Source organism: Gossypium hirsutum, chromosome A11 (assembly GCF_007990345.1).
Source record: "Gossypium hirsutum isolate 1008001.06 chromosome A11, Gossypium_hirsutum_v2.1, whole genome shotgun sequence".
Classification (NCBI taxonomy): Eukaryota; Viridiplantae; Streptophyta; class Magnoliopsida; order Malvales; family Malvaceae; genus Gossypium; species Gossypium hirsutum.
Genome location: NC_053434.1, coordinates 1,263,806 through 1,281,251, shown reverse-complemented (window position 1 = coordinate 1,281,251; position 17,446 = coordinate 1,263,806). Strand labels below are relative to the sequence as shown.

Sequence of the window (17,446 nt, the reverse complement as noted above, 5' to 3'; positions counted from 1 at the left end):
ATCAAAATGATAACTTTTGTTAGTGCAGATGGTACGAACAAAGAAGCTCATGTAGAACCAATTTTAACAGCTCGATGACTTAAATAAAATTTTTGAATAGTTAAATAATTATTTTATAATTTTTTTAAATAGAATAATTAAAATATAAACTTCAATTTGTAACTTTTTAAAATTTTATGACCAAAACATTAATTTACAAATAATTTAGTCTAGGACGAGTGAATTTACCTATAACTTAATAACACTAAAAATAACTTAACCAGACCCCTTCAGTCCAACGAAGGTCGCTTGTTGCAGCTACATTTCAGCACTGGTTTGGAATGGCTCTCTCCAAAACCAGAGCACTGCAGTCTATGATTCGCTCATTCCACAACTACAAACCCATTCTTCGCTTCTCTTCTCTCACCCATCAACAACAGCCTACTTTTCCACCATTACCGAACCTCGTAAACGAAATCTCTCGCGTACTAAGCGACCACAGGAGCCCTCACCATGACTTAGACCACTCTCTTACCACATTCTCATCTCATATATCATCTCAACTCGTCGAACAAGTCTTGAAACGTTGTAAGAATCTCGGGTTTTCCGCCCACAGATTCTTTCTTTGGGCTGCAAAAATTCCGGGTTTTCAACACAGTGATACAAGCTATCGTATTTTGGTTGATTTATTAGGAAGTAACCAACAGTTTGCTATTTTATGGGATTTCTTGGTAGAAATTAGAGATAGTAAACAATTTGAGTCAAACCCGGAAATTTTCTGGCTTGTTTTTAAAGCTTATTGTAGAGCAAAATTGCCCGGTGATGCGATCAGGGCTTTTGATAGGATGGTGGAGTTTGGAATCAAACCTAGTGTTGATGATGTCGATAAACTTTTGTTTTTGTTATGTAAAAAGAAATTTGTAAAACACGCCCAAGGGTTTTTTGACAGAGCCAAGCACGAGTTTGAGCTTAGTGCAAAAAGTTACAGCATTTTGTTGAGGGGATGGGGAGATATTGGTGAAGCGGGTCAGGCACGTAAGGTGTTTGATGAAATGCTCCAACGAGGCTGTTCAATCGATGTTCTTGCTTATAATAGCTTGTTGGAAGCCTTATGCAAAGGTGGTTGCGTGGATGAAGCCTATAAGATGTTTAGAGAAATGGGTTCGAATGGGATTGAGCCAAATGCTTGTAGTTACTCTGTTTTCATTCGTGCATATTGTAAGGCAAATGATATTCATGCGGCTTTCAAGGTGCTCGATAGAATGAGAAAATACAATCTTGTACCAAATTTGTTCACTTACAATTGTATTATCAAAAAGCTTTGCAAGAATGATAAAATTGATGAAGCTTACCAGCTTCTAACTGAGATGATTGAGAGGAATATTAATCCAGATACATGGAGTTACAATGTGATCTTGGCTTATCATTGTGAACATTCTGAGGTTAATAGAGCTCTTAGATTGATTTCAAGAATGCAGAAAAATGATTGTTTGCCAGATAAACACACTTACAATATGTCACTAAAGTTGTTCATTCGTATAGGAAGATTCGACAAGGCAACCGAGTTGTGGGAGAGTATGGCAGATAGAGGATTTTATCCTTCGGTCTCAACTTATGCCGTTATGGTTCATGGTTTATGTAAAAAGAGAGGTAAGTTAGAGGAGGCATGCAAATATTTCGAGATGATGGTCGATGAGGGTATACCTCCGTATTTTTCAACCGTCGAGTTATTGAGGAATCGATTGTTGAGGTTTGGGCTATCAGAAAGTGTTGAGATACTTGCTAATAAGATGGCTCGAAGCACTTCTTGTTCGATACAAGAGCTAGAAAATGCTATGAGAGGTAAAACAACATATAGAAGAATAAGAAGTGAAGAAACAGAGCTTGAAAGTGAGTAACAATGGCCCTTGCATTTCAGTTTGATGCTAAATGTGAAAATCAGTCTCTTAAGTTCATGATTGGTTTTTCTAGTCGTATACATTAATTGATTGTCATATTACCGTGTCTTTATTTTCAACTCAATGTATTCTCTAATCTAACAAGCTTACATAATAACTGATCAATATCATACACTTCCTCTGCTTTCTCAGCTACCAAACAGAGTATTACTGGTGAAAAGGATTGATTTTTGAACCCATAAAATTTTCAATGTCACAACATACCCAGATTTTGAAACTAATTTTTACTTCGCAAAAATTTTATTTCGACCTCCAAGAATTTATAATTCGATGTTTTTATTCTGTTCCTCCAATATTAAATCCCTACTTTTGCCGGTGCAAATAACTAAGAAAAGATGAAGAAAAATGGAAGTTTTGCAGATGAAATTTGTTCTCTTATGTCATTTTTTACCCCAAGAATTTATAATTCGATTTTTTGGTTGTTTCATGTATAGACAAATTCATATTTGAAAAGTGAGAGAGGATTTGAATAAAAATATAGGTCAAAAAATGAGTTTGAAAAAAATAAGGTCGGTATTCTAGACGGATTAGGTTTGGGTAAGCTTTTTTGGCCCAGATCCGATTCGAAAACCCTTAACAAAGTATAGGTACATTTCCCAAAAACATCGGCAATGTGCCTGAAAAATTGCCTGAGCATCGATACCCTGGGACAAGTATCGATATCTTGGGGCAAGTATTGATACTATAAGCTTTAATATGGGTCGAGTTGGTCCAGGTCTAGATTTAACATTTATAATCTGGGTCAAGTTCGGATAAAAGTTTAGGCCCATTTTTGGGTCAAGCCGGGCATGAACTTATCAATCAGGCTTAAAATTTTTGTTGAACTCGGCTCAAACACGAACCACCCAATCTACCAACAACTCTTGTAGTGGCATGCTTTGGTTGTTTTTATAGCTTTTCTATTCTTTTCTTTTTTGCCAAATTCTGAACATTTTTAGTGGAAGGGAAAACATTTTATTTCCTGTTGAACAAAGCGTAAACTCTCTTGTGTTGGTGCTTGTAAGGCTTGTATATATAAAACAATTATTTGTAAACGATAGATATCTATTAATTTGGGGTTGGAATCCAATATCTACAATTGATATGCATAAGTGACCCAATTTTCAGCCAATGTAGGTAAAATAAAAAACTGTAGAGGCATATCTTGAAAAAAAGAACACTTTTTGAGCTAAAATGATCACTATTTTCCAAGATAATGATGAATTAAGCAAATGGAATTACAATCACATCTCAAGAATCAAGAAGCAACGACATACATAAAATAACATTAATGTATCAAGCGATTCTCTAAAATGTAATTTAGAAGAACCATTCATTTATACGAAAAATCGCAACATTTTTATTTTATAAGACATTGGTAACTACGATTTACTTAACTTATCAACAAAAATCTTTAATAATCGAACTTAACGATAACATAACAATTTTCCATTATTACATACCGAGACTTACAAACAATGAACCAATCAAGTTGAAAAGAGTGAGGCAAACAACTTCTTTGCTATATTATTGGAAAGATTTACTACAAATGAGTTGCATGTTCTTTTGAGACAGCCATAACAAAAGCTACGTAAATTAAACTTCTTTCTATTGAGTAATATGTATAAAATTCTCATGGAGTAAAAAAAAAAAAAAGAATTTCTTTTAATTGAGTTCCAGCAGGAGTCTAGAAATTGTTATGATATGAAGTTAGCAATTAAACTAAAGAGATATGGAATAATTAGATTAGGGATGATAATGAAAGAGAGAAACAAAAGAGATACATTTATTATTATTAACTTTTAGTAGGAGTCTATAATCTAGCAATAAGCTTAGAGATAGATAAAGCAAAACATCCATATTCAACAATAAAAAATAATTATTTATTTATATAATAAGAATATAAATTATAAAACGATATAAAAAAATATAAATAATAATAAAGATTGCGATTTTTACTCCGATTCTAGACTATAATTTTTTTTTCTCTTTCATCAATATTAACCCTAATTCTCCTTATTTGCCATCTCTTTTTTCTTGCTTTCAAAGAAAAGAAATTATACTCTCTTCTTTTCTGAGAATTTTATATATACCTACCCTTCCATCCTGTAATTAGACCTTTGTCTTTGCCAATGGCAGTTTCAGAAAAACAAAATCTTCCCAAGCATACTGATTGGGCAAATCTTCCCAAGAATATTATTGATTCGATAATAGAGAAATCGGTTCCTCCACTTTCTCAATTTATTCGATTTGGTTCTGTTTGCAAGGCTTGGCATGCAGCAATCACGGAGAATCGCTCCTTACGTTCTAAGATTTTGAAGAGATGCCATCATCAAGTTCCATTCCTAATGATTACCAAAAGTCAAGAAAAGCGTGGTTTATATAATATCATTGAGAAGAAATTACATGGCGTGGAGTTGTCAGTGCCTTATAAAAGAAGATGTTGTGGTTCTTCTTATGGATGGATAGCTACAGTAGACTGGACTTTGGCTATTAAACTCATAAACCCTTTCACCGGTGGAATCATTGATCTTCCTTCTGTTGATATTCCCGTTGTGAACAAATTCACTAAGGAAGATGAGCATGAATTTCACGTCAAGAAAGTGATATTATCTGATGATCCTTACGTAAATCCAGATAATTTTATGGTTTTAGCACTTTTTGGAGCATCGAGTTCAGTCGCTATTATCCGACCTGGTGAGAAAACTTGGACTTATACAAGTAATTTGGAAACAATTGCAAAAGACGACGCTATTTTTCATAAAGGCAAGTTTTATGCTGTAGATTTTAGGTTGGGAATCATATCAGTCCAAGTCGCAAATATGAATGGTAGTTTAGTTTCAGCTTTCGATGAGAAAATAATAATTCCACCTGAAGAAGAAGGTGATAATGCGTTTAAGTATATTGTGGAATCATCAGACGGTGAACTTTTGATTGTCCAAAGATTTATTAGCACCTATGGTCCATACCGTTGGACAACAAACTTCAAGGTTTTAAAGCTTCGGCAACATGCAAACCATGTGGCAAGGCTTGTTGAGGTAAAGAACATTGGGGATGATGCCTTGTTCTTGGGTGACAATTGCTCCATGTCTGTCGCTGCTTCTCGATTTCCTGAATGTCGACCCAATTCCATATACTTTACGGATGATACTATTCTTTATACTCTTGAAGGGTCTATTGATATGGGAATTTTTAGTTTGGAAACAGGTTGTTTTCAACCATTTGATGATATGGATCCTTCTCATTCAGATATGCCTCCTCCCTTTTTTATTTTACCTACATTGGTTGAAAATCGAGTCACACATCCATGTCAATACTAGATACTCGATGGGAACAGGTTCTTTTCACCAGTAATACTCTGTTTGGTAGCTCAGAAAGCACACAGGAATAAATTGAATTTGAGAACTAGTTTTTGTTTTCTTCAAGTAGATTGTGCTGCATTTATATTTAATGAAATTTTAGTGTGTATATTTCACCTAGCGTTGTAGTTTATTGTTAACTTTCTTGCAAGTTTCTCCAACAATTCTCGTCATTTTCCTGGAAAATTATCACTTCATATTTTCACTCCTCTAATAAACTAATCAATTTGAACTTATTTAACTATTTTTAATAATATAACGACTAAATTGATCTGCTTAATAATAGAGTGACTAATTGAATACAGTCTCTATAATATAGAGACTTTCTAAGTATTTTAACCAACTCAAAAGTAATACTAAACAATTTCAAACGCTACGAATCTGTTTCCAATCTCCAACAATAATTGTCAAATTGACTTAAATTTAAAGTATGTTCTTCTAATCATTGATAGGTGTTAATCCACCATACCAATATTCAAATATCGCTTGAAACTTGATAGTCAGCATTTAAAAAACAAAAACTAATAATTCAGTAACTTAAATAAAAACTTTCGAATAGTTTAATAACTTAAATAAAAATTTCTAAATAATTTAGTGACTATTTTATAACTTTTAAAATTAAGTTATCAAAACGTAAGCTTATCAATAATTTAATAATCTTGGATGAAATTTTCCCTAATTTAAATTGCTTTATTAAAGCTTTTAGATTCTCCATGTATAACATATTGCATTGAAGGAGGATACATGGTTGGGACCCGTTGGTTTCAAAGTCACTTTCTCCGTTGGGCTTTTAGCCCAGAAATCTAGGTCAATGTCCATTTCATTCTCCGACATGTCCCCGACCCTTTTGTCTGCTATTTTATTTTTTCTTTTCTCCAAATAATTTATAATTAGTTAATTACTTCTATTTTTAGGTTAAAAAATTTGTCATAAGTCCTTATGGTTTTTATAAATTTGAAATTTAATCTCTAGGTTTTTATTTCTGGAAATTTAATCACTCCTTTTCAAATTTCAAATTACAGATCCAACTGTTTGTAATGTAAAATTATTTTGTTAAATTTAAGTTTATTATAATATCATTTTTTTAGTTACATAACTACCAAGTGAGTATTTCTTTTATTTCAAAATGTCACACAAACAAATTTAATTTTCAAATTTAATAATGTTAGCAATTTGACCTGAATTTTGAATTTTGAAAAATAAAAGCATATGAGTTAGATTTTAATTTTGTGAAGAGTATAAAGATTTATGACATATTTTACCTTTTTTTTAATAGGAGTACATGTTTGATACAAATATATTCAATTTTAAAATTTTTCATGCATAAAAAAATCATTGTAAAATCATATTTTCGTATCTATCTTCATATATGCATCAAATCAATGCATCAAGGACAACTATTTTAAGAAAAAAATGAAAAATAAAAAAGGGGATAAATATCAAATTTGATATTTTTATATCTATATTTCAATATGTAATTTGATGCATGAATTTCAATTTGATGCAATCATACACATAAAATTTGAATTGTAATTCATATGTATATACAAATTAAACCAAAATCTCATGCATAAATTGCACAAAATCAAAATCTATTTATATAATATTACGCGTTAGATCAAAATTGATTTATAATTTCAATATTTACCCTTTAAAAAAGAAAACAAACATTTTAAATTAAGAAAAATGCAGAGAAGCTTCCAACATACAAATTGTGACCATCCATAGTTTCTTTTATTTAATTTTGTGGTATAGAAAAGGCATTTTATCCTTTTAAGTTGGACCATGAGTCATTAACAATTGAGCAGTTAGGATGTAAGCATCAAACCGGTGATACAGCCATCCTTTCAAAATTGGCGGTGCTAATCTCAATTAAATATATTATTTAAAGACAAAAATTTGTGACCATCCGATAATTAAACAAAAGCATGCTGTGTGAAATCAACAATTTTGACTAATGACATAAGAATTGATCAGTTGTTTTGGTAGAATTTTATAAATAATGAAGACCCTTGGCTTTTATTGCAATATAATTTTACTAAGTTAAAAGAAGGGTTAAATTCTGTTGTTAGTCCTTATACTATGAGTAAGTTATGCATGTGTTCCTTAGACTTTTATTTAGTTTTTTTTTAATTTTAAAATTTTAATATTGACCAAATAGTTAAGTTATGATATTTCTAAAATCTTAGGCGGAAAACATATTATGACATGTTTAATGTCATTTCAGTTTGCTGTTACCACATATTACTCATAAAAGAATCAATAAATGAACTTAACGTGTATCGTTTGTGTGAATACTAAAATTTTAAATTTTGAAAAATATAAGAACTAAGAATGATCAAATTGAAAAACGTGGATTAAATCTAGAACTTTATGTATAGTACAAGTCTAAGAACATAATTTAACCAAATGTATTTAACTGCTACTATTTAAATTAGAATTAAAATTGACCAATTCGAAAAGTCCAAGGATAAAAATTGATCAAATTAAAACTTATGTATAGTACAAGGACTAAAAGCAAAATTTAACCTAAAAAGGAAGTGTGGAATAAAAGGATTGATGCAACAATGCAGCATGAATGCTGATGGGGGCCTCACCTTTTCTCTTTTTAATTATTAGGGGTGAAGACATTATATTTATAAATGTGTATATATATACATATATATTAAGATGTGACCTTTTGTTGTTGGTCACATTGTTGTGCTTTTTCCCTTACAATACAAAACTCCATATCATTTTTTGTTCTGGTTTTCTTGCATCATTTAATAGAGTGTAAGAAGCCATGGAAACTGCTCAACCCATCATCTCCATCGAAAGCTTTTCATATAGTTGGTTAGTTAACCTAAGACCTTCATTAGATAGTTTAGATAGAGCTTCATTTGATAGTGCATCATGTGATGAAACAGCTTCTTTCATTGAAATGGACCCAACAATGCCACCTTCTAAGAGATTCTTTTCGAATCCTCAAGATTTTATGTTCGATTTTCCGATCCCACAACCTCCTTCTTCAGCTCTCGCCCTTGTTCATGCCGATGACCTCTTTTCCAATGGTTATATTGCGCCGTTCTTTGTTAACCCTTTGAAAATGGAAGCATACAAAGAGGTTTCCGGATCATCTCCGACAGGGGAAAGATCAGTTCAACATGAAATGATTCCAGATAGTAAACCGAATTGCCTTGTTTGTTTGAGGAAGTATCGAATAAGATTGTCCAAGAGAATGTTTTTGAAGTACTTGGGTTTTCTTATAACGTTATGTAGAAGAATTAGAAGGTTCAACACAAGTAAAAAAGTCGAAACCGTTGTTGGAGTGAGTGTTGTATATAATGAGTGGCGAAAGTCATTTGATGCCGAAAACTCGATTTACGAAGCGGTTCTTCATTGCAAACAATCAAACCGTATGTTGAATCTTTTTTTGTTTGTTATTTTTGTTTCCGTTGGTGAAATTTTTGGATTCGAATCGTGTTATTGACAAAACAGCATTAAGGGAGGGCGGGCAGTCGCTAAGGCTACCCTAAAATGAATAAATACCATTTTTTTACTTTTAAATTTTATAAAATTATAAGTTAATAAATAATTAATTATATATTTTAATTTAATTCTTTTAAAAAATTATAAATATTAATGTAATAATACAATTACATTTTAATTCTTATCAAAATATATAATTTAATTCTCATCTAAAAAAAAACTTTACCTCGGTGTGCTGATATTGTTTTTCGTGTATTTCGTTTTCAGGAAAATGAGTGCGGGATGCAATTATCTATTTCAATCCCACATCGGAAGAGTGGAAAATAGGTGGTGTCATGAAGGGTATCTGCCTACTTGTTATTTGTCCTTTTCCATCTTTTCTTTTCTGGGAAATTAAAAAGCTTTGTAAATGGTTGGCTATGAATCCAAGCCTAAACCTTGTATGATTCATACAATTATATACTTGAATTATCATTTATATATTTTCTTTCCTTATTCTCAATTGTCTTACATTGATTTTTTGTATTAATTGAACTGATTTTTTATCGGTTTAATTATTCTCAAATTTTATATAATTATCGATATTTTTAAATGAAGAAAATTGAAAAATTGAGAATTAATCTAAATCAAAATGTTTTGATAGTTTATGGAATGCAAATTTAAAAAAAACGGTACTTAATGTAATGAATCAAGTTCTATTTTTTATTTAATTTAGAGTTAATTGCCTCAAACATCCCCAAATTATGAATTGATCTTTAAACTTTAAATCATTCTAATTACATTCCTAAACTATAAAGTTATATAGATTAGGTCCTTTTGTTACTAAAATAGTTAATTTAACTGTTAAATAACATATCAGTTCTTATGTGATATAATTTAAAATGAAAATTTTAAGAAAAAATGAATATCGTAAAAATAGATGTTTTAAAAATCTTAGTTTTGATATTTTTGAAACTTTTACAAAAAAAATTATTTTTCACTTTTTTCAGTTTTATTTTATTTTTAGTTTTTACTTTTAAAAGTTATGTGACAATGGTTTATTTCTTTAAAATTTTCATTTTAAATTTAGCTACATGAGATTCTACATGTCATTTAATGGTCAAATAAACGGTTTTAATAACGAAAGGACTTGATTGATATATCATTAATAGTTTGGGATTGTAATTAGAACGTTTTAAAGTTTGAGGACCAATTTACTTAAAGGTCATAGTTTGGAGATGTATGATGTATGGTGCAATTAACTCTTTAATTTATAAGTAATTTTATTTTTTACAATATAAAAATAAATATTTTATATTTAAAATAACGAAAATAACTTAAAATAGCTATAAAATTTATTTCTCAAAAAATTCCATATAGAAATTACGGATTAATTTATTTACTTGAAAATTTATTGTCAATTTAGAAATATTTATGGATAGAATTTTAAAATTCTACAAAATAATATTCAAAAGCCATAAAATAAAATTTATTTTATTAAAATAAATCTAATTTTTTAAAATTTAATATAAAAAAAATCTACTCAAATTATAAAGAAGGATTCAAAAACTTATCACACCTAATTATGGAAGGAAATGGTATTTTTGAAATTTTGTTGGTCTTTCTGAAGACTAACAGGTAACAACAACTTGTAAGGAATCCTCTCCTTTATTTCTGTAAAGTGATAATTTAATTAAATAAGGAGATGCCAAAAGCCAACGTACCGTTGGGAACATGGGAGCTAACTCAATTTCTCCTCCACATTGTAAGCTACCTTAAATAATTATAATTATTATTACTTAACTTTTATACTTTGTTTAATCCCACAAAATCTTCTTTTAGTACCAAAAAAAATCAGAATTTAGGAAAAGGGAAAATTATAAATGGCTAAAATTCCAAAGTCAAATCTTTTGAATATCTCTTACAATACCTAAAGTAAATAAAAATTGAACCAAAAAATTGCAGATATTATGGGAATAAAATCATTCTTTGGTATCATGCTACCATGGTGTCTTTTTAAATATTCTATTATATTGAGCTTCTGTGAAATATTTTTAAATTATAGTTAAAATAAAAAAATGAGAAAAAAAACATGTTAAATAGGATTTGAATTAAAAAACGTGAATTTATTTTTTTAACCAATTCAATCAATTTCAACAATAAATAAATAAATAAAAATTAATCTCCAAAGAAAAAAAATATGTGGCTTGATTAAAAGGCTGCAGTTTTCTCATTTTAAACTTTTAATCATAGCCATTGATTTAGAGTTTAAAGTTTCTAAGGTGGCTTGATCAAAGGGTCCCATGGGATTCTACTATAATAAAATCACATTTTAGACATTTCCAAATTATATATAAACTTATCAATCTAACCAATTATTTTTTTATCGATTAAATTTTAAATCTCATTTTAGACATTTCCAAATTTTATATAAACTTATCAATCTAACCAATTACTTTTTTATCGATTAAATTTTAAATAAGTTGACACCATTATATAGTCCCCCTAAAAACATGTGTTAAAAAAAGACCAAGGAGCTTCTGGTCCCTAGGCCATAGGGTCCAAGATGAGAAGAATTATGGTTTTGGTCCTTCTTTGTATGATAATTTGAGATTTTTGCATTTTAATTTAATATAATTTGGTCTCTTTACTTTTTTTAATATCATTAGTTATATAGAAAGTTAACATCATTAACTATAATTTGAGAAGAATTATGATTTAAAATATTGTGAATTTTTCTTAAAATTACTATTGCAATGAAAATTTTAAACCAATGTCACCATGATAAGTTGAAATAGATTTTTTATTATAGAAAAATCAACTTCAACATTTAACTTGAATAATTAACTTCTTAACTATCTGGGTTAATAAAATTAAAAAAAAAAGGGATAAAAGCATGTCAAATTAAAATATAGGAACTAATTCTCAAATTTTAGCATAGTGAAGAACCAAAATCATAATTTAACCAATATGGAACGTATCCAACTTTCATCTAAATATGCTGTTGGGCTAATGAACCCTTTTACGAGTTGGTACTCATATTGAGGCGCGCCGGATTTTTGTTTACTAACTTTGTTGAGAGGATAAGTGTTACAAGTGGGGTTTATAGAGTAAAAGAGTCTCGTCAAATCAAATTACCAAGAGAATGTGAGCATCATGTTTTTGGTAGGGTTCGATCTAGAGTGATCATGAGCATCATGCATTTGGTAGGGTTCGATCTAGAGTGATCATGGGTTGGATTGGGCATTAATAGAATTTTAGGCCCATTTTCTAAATTCGGACTGAAGCTTAAAATTTACCTAAACTCAACTCGGATAAAATGCTAAAACTTGAACCCAGTCTGCCTTATTAATTTTTTTATATTATTATTTTTATATAAAAACAAATTTAAAAAATATAATACATCAAATATACTAAATAATAAAATAATAAAACAGCAGTTATACAATATCTAAACAAAACAGCAAAATACTAACAATATAATAACGAAACGACACCAAAACAGTGACAAAATAACAACAAAAACATTGAAAACAGTAAAAAGCAAAAAATTGGTCTTATTTTTTGCCCAAACCCTCTCACTTTTTGAGTCAAGTGCCATAACTCATGATCAAATCTAATTTAAACCGTTCTCCGTTATAAGACATCAAGTGATAGCATATGTACCCTCAGAAGCCATATAAGGAGTAAGGGTTCAAACCTTACTATACGCGTGTTCCGTTAGTAGGATGCACAGCTCAATTTAACAAGGTTTTCCTACGTTGTAAACCCCAACTTTCAACAGAATTGAAAGACAATTTCACCTCAATCTGAAAACAGTACCAACCTATTGAAGAGTCTACTGATCCAAATAAACAACACTTTGAAATCTTTTCCGAGAGGAGTTGATCTGCTCACCACACGTATCATTGCTCAAAGTTGGATGAGGCCCCTATATGCTTTATTGTAGTTAATGAACATAAAGGAATCTAAACTTAATAACTAGCCTCTCGACTAGACTTATCCACGAGCAAGATCAGTTTCAGACCAAACCCAAATTATACTAACAACTTTTGTGTTTAGTATTTACTCAAGTCTCGGATCGGTCCGAAATATAAAAAGAAAAAGTATTTCATGATCAAGCCTGACCATAAAGCCAGTCAGCAAAAACAGGACATTATTTGGCACATTGTTAACATCAAGCTGTACTGGTTTAGCACAAAGGTGGTTCCTTTATGTTTTGCCAAACTTGAATGCATCAACATGTCTCATATATATATATACTGCATTTTACAACTCGGCAAGATTTTACACATTCCTAAACCCTTTTCTCTGTTGAAGATTCAACAAAGTAAAATGGGGAAAACAAACTTGGCAAGAACCTGTTAAAGGTTGAAACACAAGAGCCGATCGTAGTGATCCATGTATGAAGCTTTTTACACTCGTTTAGCTTCGTCATTGGATATATTTAAGGCAGCTTCTATATCGTTGTTGCTGGTGTTTGCGAATTTCAAGAATGTTTCGATGTCTTTACTCCATTCCGACCCTCCATGTCGGATATGAAACCACTTCCTATGATGTTTCGGTTTTCGGTCGCTAATGGCAATGGCAACGTCATTAGGGAAGAGGTCCCGTAGGACAAATGCGTGCAGCATAGTCGTTACGAGAAGGGATGTTACTGTGAGTGTAGCAACAAGAGAGAGTATGACGGCGAGAGTTTGAGTTAATACATTCGTCACCACGCTTGAGTATCGCATGGTCGCGATGGCGGCACCGGTCATCGGGAATGTGTATGCCCACCAAGCCAACGAGAATCTGTAAATCGAGGGAATTAGAATCAATTTACATACTTAGAGGTTGTTTATATGGATATATATATATAGAAGGGGTTGTGGTTTACATACTTGAATCCTCGGAAAAAGTTAACCCGAACCGCCTGCAAAACATCGCATGAACATTACGGTTTCAGTCTAGTATCTGTGCAACACAAGTCATTGTTGTTTTTTATGTTACTTAAGGTGCAAGAAAGCTAACCAGGGAGAAATAAAGGAACAAGGCAATGAAGTAAGCTATCCGTGATCCGTAATCGAAGGAGCCTCGGATTTTAGCCCATGCCATCGAAGCAACACTCGGTGCTGCAACAAAAGGAAGAATACAGGATGGAGCTCTTTTGGGAGTGTTTCATTTGTTGGAAGCCTTTGATAAAGTGTTACAAAAAGGACTAAATAATGAGCCAGTCCAACAGCAAAGAAAAATATAGGCCCTTCTTTAAGCCCCATTGATGCACCCAACAATGCCCCAACAAAGTTCCCGACGATTGCGAGATGGTTCGAAGGGTTAGCCACTTTCGAAAGCCTCCTTTGACCACCCGACATCCACTGTCCGTAGATTTTAAGCTCCAAACACAATATTGGTGTCATAAGAATGTACCAAAGAGGCTCAGGCAAGTTCGATGAGACCGAAGGCGGCAGTCCAAGAGATAAGAACAAAAGCGATATCCAAGGGGCAAAGAAAAAGTTGACCCTGATCGGATGGTAATACTCACGACGAACGGCTTCGAAGTATAATATCACTTTCAATAAGTATATCGAAGAAACAACGGCGACTAGTGCCACCGCTATCCACCATAGGATGAGATTTGCTGTCAAGCTTATGTGAAGAAACCTTGTTGATATAGTAGAGGCCAAGGCTTTCCACATTACAGATTGGCTGCCTACTCCAAGACAAATACCGAACGAAGATATCGGAAACCGAAGGAGGAAAGGCCAAGTTTTGTCGTCCGGTAGCACAATCTCCTCTGTAGACTGTCGAAATAAACAATATATCGAATCAAAACCGCGAAAACAAAGACCGTAATGTTACGTTACAACCACATAAATATGATACATACCCTCAAGGTTTCCAACTCTGGTCCTTCCAATGCATCAAAGTATCGATCAACTGGCAATGGTTCATTCTCGGGATTTTGCGTAGACTCTTCTTCCGAATCGAATTTCCGAGACCTTCCGCTTAAACTCGTTATCTGTCTTTCGAGTTTTCCGGACCATGTTTTGAAAGAATCAAAGTTTTTATCCTTGAACCTTTGACTATCGTTATCCGCCTCACCGATACTCGATCCTTTCGACATCGGCCGAGACAGAAACATGACCGCTTTCGGCTCGGCATTGTTACCGAGTGTCTCTAATGGCGGACAAGAATCATCGCCAACTCCATTAATGCTAAGACCTTGTGCATTTTCATCAACAACGGTAATAATCTTGTTACCTGCCGATGGCATGCTGATTGAAATAGATTGCATAGCACTAATTGTGTTCGACAAACCAGATGTTTCACTTTCCTGTTACATAACAATAATTTTTTTTCCTTGTAACCAAGCAGAAAGTAAGAAAAGAAAATTTGCTAAAATGACATTAAAAACTTACTAAAACGACTTGTTTTGAATATTTATGTTTAAGAACCGATGGAACTGTTTCTGGGTATTCCGGTTCCTGCAACTCAAAATAATCCCGTTGTTCATCTTGATTCATATTGAAATGCACCTGAAATGTTTTAAAAAAATTCGCTTAGAATAAAGTCAAGAATAACGGCGCCATTTTCTTAAAGCTTTGTAAAAAAAAAAAAGAAAGAAAGAAAGAGGATGATGAAGAACAATTTTCAAACCTCGAAAAACCCAGATGCTTCCACTTGGTAATGCAGGAAAAAGGAAACGAACGAAGGAAGCTCCAAAAGAGAGTTCTAATGGAGGAGATGAGTTGCAGAAAAACTTAGAACACGACCATTTATAAGTAAAAGAAATGGACGTGCTCTGAAAAAATAAATTAAGAATGGGACATCCCAATCCCATGTCGGAAAAATTTTGAGAATCCGGTTTGATATATATTAATATATATAAATTATGAAAAAGTTATTTTTAAGATAAATGGGTAAAATTTTTCGATTTTAAAATGAACAATATTTAGAAATAAAATTACGAGATTTTCGAGTTATAGTGGACAATATTTTGTAGGTTGGGATTCAAAAGTGGGTTTTATCTTTTAGTATCTTTTTAAATTCACTCTAATTTTGTTGTTGCCATTCATGTTTTTAGGACAATTTTTTTCTTAGAAAAAAAAAAGACAAAGTTGCTGAAATCATTTTGTTTGGTTGGTTTATTGCTTTTTTTGTCATAAAAAATTAGGTTGAACTAAATTAACTTTTTGTCCGTGGAGTAAAAATAATGGATAAATATTAAATTTATATATTAATTTTGATTTAATGTGTAATATTATACGTAAATTTTAATTTTATGTAATTTTGTATATGAAATCTTAATTTAATTCTATTTTCACAAATCACCGACAACATTATCAAATTAATCTATACAAATAATTATATTAATTCAATATAAATATATATACTCATTTCTTTAAGTGTGTACAATTACATTAAATCAAAGTTTATGTATCAAATTGCACATTGGACCAAAATTTATGTATAAATTTGATATTTATCCTTAAAAATAAAAATATCGACTGACCAACTAAATATAGGAATAATATTTGATGCATCACTAATTAATAATAACATGACATGTCATTATTAAATTAAACAAAAATATGGAAGAGTTGTAAATAAATACTAACAATTTTATTTAAGCATAATTAAACATTAACCGTAACTATTATAAATAAATATTACAAACTCTCGATTTTAAGATTTTGGGTTTAAGATCTAGGGTCTCATTTTAGGTTTCAAGGCTTTAGCATTTATTTATACTTAACTATTATTTAATTGTATTTAAATAAAATTATTAGTATTTATTTATAAATCTTTCACTATTTTTTGTTTTATTTAATGATGATATGACATATTATTACTTACTGATAGTGTATGAAACTTATATATATAGATAGTGCATTAAATATTCTTCCTATATTAATATATAAAAAATTATGAAAATATTATTTTTAAGACAAATATATAAAAATTTTAATTTAAATTGAATAATATTTTAAAATAAAATTATGAAATTTTCGAGGGTTGGGATTTAAAAATAAAAAACAAGCCAAACATTCTATTTCCAGAGGTAGGGAGGCAGAAAAATTTTAATAATAAAAAGTGGATTTTTTCCTTTTAGCAGCCATTAATATCTCTTGATACTTTTTAAAGACATTTGTTTTTTAGGGAAAAAAAAGAGGACAAAGTTGCTGAAATAATAATATTTGTTTGGTTTATTGCTTCTTCTTTTTTTGTCATAAAAAATTAAGTATAACTAAATTAACTATTTTTCTTAAGAGAATGCAATAAATATGAGAATAAAAATAAAAACATTTATTAACCAAATAAATATAATGTTATGGTCCATGCTTGAAATGATTGTATAACAACAAAATCATGTCTTCAAAATAATATCAAAAGATGATCAAGCAAATTTGATGTTCAATTATAATACCCTGCACTATAATTAAATCCCTGTATTAGAGAATTGAATAATTTAATTGTTCTTTCTTCATAGCTGACTAAATTGATTTTTGTAATTTGATGTTGATGTAAATAAGTAAAAATAGATAATTTTTTTTGAATCGAGTTTAATGAAATGAAATTTGAATCGAGTTAAATCGAGTGAAATTATTCGAGTTAAATTAAAAAAATTAAACATATTAAATAAAAATATTGTTACAGTATAACTGAGCACGTAAATTTAAAACTACATATATTTGAAAAAAAAAATTCAAAGCAAAATAATAATAATAATAAAGTTCTTGA

The 17,446-nt window shown here is 30.6% G+C and overlaps 3 protein-coding genes and 1 pseudogene across 3 annotated transcripts; 3 read left to right on the top strand and 1 right to left on the bottom strand.

Moving 5' to 3' along the window:
- Positions 1-248: 248 nt before the first annotated feature.
- LOC107923163 (pentatricopeptide repeat-containing protein At1g52640, mitochondrial) lies at positions 249-2,084 on the top strand. Its single transcript, XM_016853377.2, has one exon. It carries the CDS (start codon positions 321-323, stop codon positions 1,875-1,877), a length of 1,557 nt encoding a protein of 518 aa, XP_016708866.2. The 5' UTR covers positions 249-320; the 3' UTR covers positions 1,878-2,084.
- A 1,857-nt stretch (positions 2,085-3,941) lies between these two features.
- Positions 3,942-5,425, top strand: LOC107923710 (F-box protein At2g17036). The gene has a single exon (XM_016853880.2). The coding sequence runs from the start codon at positions 4,049-4,051 to the stop codon at positions 5,234-5,236; it is 1,188 nt and encodes a 395-aa protein (XP_016709369.1). The 5' UTR covers positions 3,942-4,048; the 3' UTR covers positions 5,237-5,425.
- A 2,538-nt stretch (positions 5,426-7,963) lies between these two features.
- Positions 7,964-9,221, top strand: LOC107923662 (probable membrane-associated kinase regulator 6). Its single transcript, XM_016853842.2, has 2 exons — positions 7,964-8,670; positions 9,011-9,221. Exons 1-2 carry the CDS (start codon positions 8,058-8,060, stop codon positions 9,016-9,018), a joined length of 621 nt encoding a protein of 206 aa, XP_016709331.1. The 5' UTR covers positions 7,964-8,057; the 3' UTR covers positions 9,019-9,221.
- Positions 9,222-12,733: 3,512 nt separating this feature from the next.
- Positions 12,734-15,536, bottom strand: LOC107923006 (S-type anion channel SLAH2-like; annotated as a pseudogene).
- Positions 15,537-17,446: the final 1,910 nt, after the last annotated feature.